General features: G+C 39.8%; 1 protein-coding gene across 1 annotated transcript in view; it reads right to left on the minus strand.

The window, feature by feature from the left end:
• Window positions 1-3,741, minus strand: part of LOC131812156 (ras and EF-hand domain-containing protein-like) — a 49,931-nt gene extending 46,190 nt beyond the window's left edge. The window contains 1 exon segment of the mRNA XM_059141245.1: window positions 3,575-3,741. Within this exon segment, the coding sequence (XP_058997228.1) occupies window positions 3,575-3,741 (167 nt within the window).
• Between the last annotated feature and the right edge of the window lie 4,932 nt (window positions 3,742-8,673).

The raw sequence follows: 8,673 nt of genomic DNA on the forward strand, positions 1-8,673 counted from the left end.
GAATAAGCATTTTAAGTCACAAATATTCCTACTGAGGCTGAAAAGGCTATTACACAAACTTAGAAGAAAACCAGGTCCACTTAGGATGTGTACAAATTATAAAAGGGTGACACATTTTCACAGGATTGACACTTGACTTACTTCGTACAGATATACCTACATCAACGTGTATACACCGGAGTAGTGTACTGAGAATGCCTGGACACCTCAGCTCTACAGACACCTCTGGGCAATAGTCAAGCACAGATAACCCCACTGCACACTAAGTAACACGGTGACCCAGTAAGATCATTAGGAAAACTGTCTCTTAGATCCCAAGTCTCACTGCATTAAGCATTAAAATAGGGGGCTAAAGTAGTCATTCAAGCATAAGTCAAGTAGATCTAAAACTCAAGACAGTTTTCTATGAACAAAAGCTAACAGTATAAAGTACCCAATGTCTGAATCATCCTACACCAGCATCTGGCATAAGAAAACTGACATTATGACCCCACCATCTGAGTGCAGGAAATTAAAATATCCATGCCACCTAAGGCATGGATGCTAGATCCTGGAAGTAAAATGCTAAGAAACAGACTGGGTTTTTTTCCCCATTAGACCCACCATGAAGATTAAGTACAAGATATGCTGGAAGCACAGACAGGAGAACATGACTAGCACTTGGGGGATAAGCTGAGGGATGAGTAGATGTCAATTAGGCAGCCAGTGGGAAAGGGGTGAGGGCGTGGTGGCCAATCTGAGGCACCAATAACCACAGGCTGAAGTGCCAGGACAGGGGGCGGGTGGCAGGGGTAAGACAGCTGCTCCTATAACCAGAAGAAGCTGGTGGGGCTGGACAGCCAGGAGCAGGGGAGGCAGAAACAGCATCAGACGTGGACGTGGGGTGAGAAGTCAGCAGGAGCCAGAAGGCACAGCAAAGACATGGGAGGAGACAGTTATTGAGAGGGTGGGAGGCCACTGGGAGTGTTACATGGAAACAATGACTTGATCAAGTCTGCATCTTAACTACTCCCATCTTCATAAAATTTTGGCTGAAGCAGAGAAATAAGCACAGGATTTTGCAACAAGTCTGTGGGGGATAAAACTAAATCTAAACCCAGTGTCATTGAATCCAGAGATGTAACACTTCAGAAGTTTTCATGAACTTTGACTTTTCTTTGCTAGAGAATGTGTAAAATTATAGACAATTAGAATCTGATCATATAAACAGATCACCTGAACAGAATGGAGAGCCCATAAAGAGAACTGCCTGAATACAGTCAACAGATATTTGACAGAGGAGCAAAGGTAACACAGGAGCAAAGACAGTCTTTTCAACAAATGGTGCTAGAACAACTGGGCTTTCTCTTGTAAAAGAACAAATCTAGACACAAGCATTAAGTCATTCATCAAAATGAAGTCAAAATGGATCATAGACCTAAACATAAAATGTAAAACTATAAAACTTCTAGAAGATAATACATATGACAAGCATATGAAAAAATGTTCCACATTATATGGCATCAGGGAAATGAAAATTAAAACAATGAGATAGCACCACATACCTATTATAATGGCCAAATTCCAGAACATGACCACGTCAAATGCTGGTGAGGTTGTGGAGCAACTGGAACTCTCATTCATTGCTGTCAGGAATACAAAATGGTAGTCAGTTGGGAGGACAGCGTGACAATTACTTAAGAGACCAAACTCACTCTTAACAACACAGTCCAGCAATCAGTGCTTCTTGGTGTTTATCCAAAGGAGTTGAAAACTTAGGTCAGCATATGAACCAGTACAGCCATTTCGGTCATTACCACCCAAACTGGGAAGCAACCAAGATGTTCTTCAGTGGGGTGAGTGGTTAAACTATGGTACATCCAGATGAGGAAATATTAACCAACACTTGAAAAATAAGCTACCAAGCCATGAGAAGATATAGAGGAACTTTAAATGCATATTGCTATGCAAAAGAAACCAATCTGAAAAGATTACATACTACATTATTCCAACTCTATGACATTCTGGAAAATGCAAAACTTGGGGACAGTAAGAGATCAGTGGTTTCCAGGGATTGGAAGGGAGGGGATAGGATGAATAGGTGAAACACAGAGGATTTTTAGGGCAATGAAGATACTCTGTAAGATAATATGATAATGGGTATGTATCACTGTACCTTTGCCTAAACCCATATAATGTACATGAGTGAACCCTAATGTAAAATAAGGAATTTGGATGGTTATAATGTGTAAATGTAGGTTTATCAATTGTAACAAATATATCATTCTTTTTTAAAAAGATTTTATTTATTTATTTGACAGACATAAATCACAAGTAGGCAGAGAGGCAGGCAGAGAGAAAGGAGGAAGCAGACTCCATGCTGAGAAGGGAGCCTGATGTGGGGTTCGATCCCAGGACCCTGGAAACATGACATGAGCCAAAGGCAGAGGCTTTAACCCACTGAGCCACCCAGGTACCCCCAAATATATCATTCTGATAAGGGTTTGCTGATGATGGGGGAGGCTGTGAAGGTATGGGGGAAGGAATTATATGGGAAATCTCTATACTTTCCTCTTAATTCTTTTACAAACCTCAAACTACTCTAAAAAATAAATCTTTTTTTTTTTTTTTTTTACCTGACAGTTTATTTCTCTTTTGGGGTGAGAAAAATGGATATATTCCTACTTAGGTGACACCAGCTGATCTTTTTAGATGCCCTGAGCCAATGATATGGTCATTTGTCATTAAGTGGAAAGGCTTATCCTTTTACTCTCACACAAGTTAGATAAAAGTCCTGACTTCAAAACATACTTTTATTACATACTTTCAGGACCAACCCCCAACTAACTGGAAAATAATTGCCAACAACTAAATCTAGCTCTGCCCCTACAACAGGGCGGCAGTAGCTCTCTTTGTGAAGTTCTCATCTTTCCTTCCAGACACGGTGTGTTGTGTGTGCCTCTCTGCCCACCATTGGCCTGACGCCAGCCACCTCTAACTGGAAGTGATTCTGGTCTGTGTTCTCACAAAAGCTCTTGCTTGTCATTAACTCAGTCACAAAGTGATTACCTGACTCTCCCTTCTAGAGAAAATAATGGTCTCTTCAGCTTGGTTCCACCATCCCACAGAGACAAGCCAGTTCAGTGGCCCGGGCCCTCCTTGGCTCTGCTATGCTGCTGCTCAGAAGATGGTCCAGCCCAGGTGTTCAACCACCAGTGCTGCACCCAGGCCCCCTGCCCAAATACATCTCCCACAGGTAACATTCTTTCGGGATTCCCATGGCCTTGAGACGTATTTTACTTCCCGAAGTACTTAGATGGGTAGCATTCCTGCCAAGATTTTAAAATGGAAACTCCCTGGAAGATGATTCAAAGTCTAGCAACATTTCAAATTGCAAATTGCTTCCTGTTTGAAATCACTGACATTTAGTTACTGGGAGTTTGCCAATGGAGGGAGGAAGACAGAAACAGCAAGAGACATGGTGCTAGAGGTTTGGGGAGGGCACACTGAGCCCGCTGAGGGCTGCTTCAGTCAGGAGTGAATAATGCCTGGGGGAAGTGTAATGGCCTGGCTAGATCAAATGCTTCCTCCTCACATCTTGGCTTTGCGAACCAGGGCAAAACACTTAGCCTCCTGTGCTTCATTCAGTTTCCTCAGACATAAAGTGAGGAAAGTGATAGAAGCTTCCACATAACGTAATTCACCTGGACCGAAGCACACACAATCCAGGCACACTGCAGGGAACTGATAAATGTTGGCCATCATCACGATCTGTTAATGCTCTTGACTTCTCTGCCTTAATGAGTTAGAAAGAAGTAGGTATTTATCTCCTGTGTATCTCTGGGTTGTGTTTTGGGGAAAGAGCCAAAAGGGAGAAAGCAGCGTGGTGTGGAAACTTCATGGACAGAAATGTTGTCTTACGGGAGACAGTGCAGGGAAAACTGAGAAATGAAAATTGGGTCATGGCTGAGGTCAGTCCTCGAAGCTCACAATCCAAGGGTGTGATAGTATGATTTATGAAACATATATCATTCAGATGACCCAAAATGCATTTCTTAGACATATATGGTCTTCATCCACAATTCCTTAAAACTTTCAAAGCCATAAGGCTATAATGGGACTCTCTTTATTAATGAAGGTGATTTTTAGATGCCCCCCGCCCCAAGAGGTGGATAGTTGCCAGAAGGACCAACCATGTGATTAAATTATGCACATACAAGTCTAAGAAGCACTGGACCAAAGGACATTGGAAACTTTCTTGCAATTTTATGGGCCAGTGGTATCGTAAACCAAATTAGCTTGTTATGATCTAAAGGTAAAGGAAAGAAGAGCCCTCACTTGTTTTGTTTTATTTTTTAAGATTTTATTTATTTATTTGACAGAGATCACAACTTGGCAGAGAGGCAGGCACAGAGAGGGGGAAGCAGTCTCCCCACTGAGCAGAGAGCCCAATTCAGGGCTTGATCCCAGGATCCTGAGATCATGACCTGAGCCAAAAGCAGAGGTGTAACCCACTGAGCCACGCAGGCACCCCAAGAGCCCTCACTTGTTAAGAATACATTTAAATCCTTAAATTCTTCAATGAGGAAGAGTACTCAGTTCGTGCTTCAATTTGTTGATGTTATTTGTAACTAAGAGTTCTTGAATTGCAGTTTCTGTGTTTGTGATTTGACTCCAGGTGGTGGGAGGGTAGAGACAGGAATTCTCCTAGATCTCCTTGTGACCCCTAATCTAACACTATAAAAACCAAAAGGACCAACAGAGTCTTGCTAGTGAACCAAGTGGGATCTTGAGCAACAACACTATAAAGAACCAAATATCTATATTAAAAATCTGTGTGTTCAAAAACACAGGTGAACCTCAAAACATTAGGTTAAGGGAAAGAAGCCAAACTCACACGAGAAATATACACTGCTCTATAATTGTATTTAAATGAAGTTCAAGAAAATGTAAAACTAAGCTATGGTGATAGAAGAATAAAGAATGATTACTTCCAGGGAGAGAGATGATAGCTAAAGAGAAATATTAGGGAGCTTTCTGGAGTGCTGGAATATATCTTAATGTGACTGATGCTTATGTGGATGTAGACCCATTCTTTGAGTAGTACACTTAAAGCGTTGTTCATTTTACTCCATGTAAATTATACTTCACTAAGACAAAAATAAATAAATAAAAATCATTGCATTAAATCTGAGTTTCATAAAAGGGAAAACTTGAATAAACTTACTTCAGCACAGTATTTTGAATGTTCACACTACCAAGTCATGGCTTAAGCCAGAGGTCAGAGAACCAGAGCCTACACTCACCATATTTATTTCAAAAACAACAACAAAAAAGTTGATTTGGAACACAGACACACCAGTTTGTTTATAGAGACTATATGTTCTTCCAAGCCTAAAATATTTGCTATCTAGTGTTTTCCATAAAAAATTTGCCAGTGGGGCACCTGGTGGCTCAGGGGGTTAAACCTTTGCCTTTGGCTCATATCATAATCTCAGGGTTCTGGGATTGAGCCCAGTCCTGGGATCAAGCCCCGCGTCAGGCTCTCTGCTTGGCAGGGAGCCTCCTTCCCCCCACTCTCTGCCTGCCTCTCTGACTACTAGTGATCTCTCTGTCAAATAAATAAATAATCTTTAAAAAAAAATTGCCAAGTACTGACCTGGGGCAATAGTTTGTAACTTCTGGGGGATTCACATTTGTCTCAGAGAATCCAGTGAAAGCTATAGATCATTTCCTCAAGAAAATATACAGGTTCTTAAATATAAAATGCTCCTTATAATTTCAGGAAGTTCTACCCTCAGAAGCACAGTCATCATCCCCAACTTGAGACCTCCTGTTTGAGTTTTCCACCACCATCTACTAAACCACTGTACTGAGAAGAGTCCACACGTTGGCTCTATGAACCACAAATGATTGAACTTCCTCTTCACATTCTCATTCTCTCCATGTAACTACTCAGGGTATAGCCAATAAAAAAATTAAATTGCCATGTCTAGTCCTGCATCAGTCAGCATATTTTGTTCTCTTTCTAGGTGACAGTCTATATACTAATTAACCTTAGAATTTTTTCTAAAAATGTCTAGTTTGGTACCAAGGTAGACCAAGAACACCAGAAGTGATGAACTGATGGTCCTTAGCCTCAATACTAGAAAAAAAGCACAAAGCGATAGCTTACAGACAGGGGTGAGCAATGTCACATTCACATGTGAAGATATTGTAATGTTTAGTCAATAGACCAAGAATGGAGAGGAAGGAAAAACATGGGGACCAAATGATGGCGTGTATGTGGATACCCTGAGCTCTTGCACAGCAGGGTCATCCCCACACATCTGTTCAGCTCCTGCAGCACCTTGAACGTTGTAGAAAACTCATAGGCAATAAAGAAATGGATAAATTAAACTAATTTATAAAAACAAAAGTCATTATTTTATGTGTTTCAGTCTTCCGGGAGCAACACGATAGTTTAATTCATTTTGCATTACATAAAAAGACAATTATGAGTGAGGAACACCCCTTGTGTTTCTGTAATGCTTATTTCATATTAATGGGCTCACACAACATAAATCAAAGGTCTAGTTGTGGGAGCTCTGCCAACTTATTAATACCACTTATTGTCCTAAAAGAAAGCACTCACAGAGTCATTTAAGAAGGACATGGCATGTTTTGAGCAATTCCTAAATAATAATAATAATAATGATTATAATAAGAAGAATAATAAGAAAGAATCTTCACACAAAATAAAAACACTCTAGTCAACATGATCTCTGATCTAATGCTAGTTTACAGTTTTTCATTACTGCCTTCCTAGCTGCTGTACGAACAGTGGGCAGCATTCTACACAAGATGATTAATGCTAGGATCTCAAATTGTTGAAAATTGAAGGAATGTGCCCCATGCTGACAATTTGCTAATCAAAAAATTGTCATTTCTATCATTGTGCAAGGCTTTAGCCTATCTTATTTTCTTCTCAAATGCCATGTTATATATTCTCCCTTCAATGAGATTGAATGCTTTTTTCCTGACAGTAAAAAGGTTTTATGGGTTCATCAGGAGGGTAAATCGCTCTAATTCCAGTGAATCAAACACCAAAGTGGAAGGAATATATTTCTGAATACATTTGCTAATTTTGGTATCAGGTCAATAACAATCCACAGATCTGTGCTGACACGGACCTCCTAAGTTTATCATAAAAGCATTACCCACGCAATTATATTTTTTTCACAAGTTTTTTGTGACTGTTTATTTCTGTGATTAATAACTATAATTAATAAATGAATGATAGAGATTTAGCACAAAATTCATGTATAATATGCAGGTATATACAATATATTTATATGATACAGTGATATATATGACTTATACAAGATATATTTATGTTACCTTTTTTTAATATTGCTATTCATCTTTACTTTATTTTCGTTCCTTTTTTCATTTTTTAAATTAATTTCTTTCCAGCATAGCAATTATATTTTTAAAGAAAATTAAATGTCAGTTCAAATTAAAATGACAGTTCATTTGTGGTCGTTAGAATTGTTAAGGCTTCAGAGCAATTGGCATAGATCAGCCTATGCAAAGTGGCCATCTCAGTGTGGACAAATGATGACTATCAGAGCAACCATATTTAGAAGCCAAAATGGCTTCTTTAAGACTGACACTAGTCCCTATGGCTCCTAAGGCACAGGGAACATGGGCCAAACTCTCAAAGTGGCTCTCCACCCCTTCCCCCATGACTTGAAGTCAAGGTACACTTCCCTCTTAGAGAATACTGCTAACTTACTCCTCAAATTCCCTTCTCCAGCTCTACAACATTTACGTCTCCTACAGACTGAGGGTAACTGCCAATCCTGCAAAACTAACCTTACACTCTCTTAGCATGTCCTCTATGGGTGGTCTGGCATCTTAATTTAGAATGAAAATGGGGGTATTTTCTCAAACCTTGTATTTTAATGGCAACACAGAGGACAGGATCTAACACCCTAGCAGATGCAAGAAGAAGGGAGTCAGAACAGAAATGTGCACATAGAACCAGGATCTTAAATGTCTCTACCTTCAGTGAAAGAATAAACTGGGCCCACCCCAAAAAAGGAGACACCACAGAAAGTGCCCATCTACCCTTCAGTTTATAATCACAAGTTGGTCCTCACACTGCATGGTGCCCTAAATTTGTACCACTTGTTTGATCTGAAAAAACCCCACGTCCAAGTCCAGATTTTTTTAAGGTGATTCTGATTTAGAACCAGGAAGGAAAAAAGGCAAATTCTTACTGGAGAAATGTACATTTGCCCTGTCCTCCTGGTGTTCTGAAAGGAGCTTGAAACATGAGCTCACATTAAAAACTCAGAAGCCACATGAGAAAAAAAGCATCATGAGCAAGAATTGCCAGAAACAACAAGTGGCAAAGTCAGATGCACAGAAGCTGAAGATACTGGAATTTTTAGTTACAGAATATAAAATAAGAGTATATGATGATATTTCCAAAGAAATTCTCTTCAAATCTGAAGATTTGAAGAGAGAAAAGAAAAGAAGAAAAGAGAGAAGGAGGAAGAGAAAGAAAAAAGAAAAAAAAGGAAGGAAGGAAAGAAATTCAAGCATGAAAACGTAATAATTAAAATGTAGAATTGAGGGATGCCTGGGTGGCTCAGTAGGTTAAGTGTGTGCCTTCAGCTCAGGTCATGATCCCAGGGTCCTGGCATC

The sequence above is a fragment of the Mustela lutreola genome, chromosome 12 (genome assembly GCF_030435805.1).
Source record: "Mustela lutreola isolate mMusLut2 chromosome 12, mMusLut2.pri, whole genome shotgun sequence".
Classification (NCBI taxonomy): Eukaryota; Metazoa; Chordata; class Mammalia; order Carnivora; family Mustelidae; genus Mustela; species Mustela lutreola.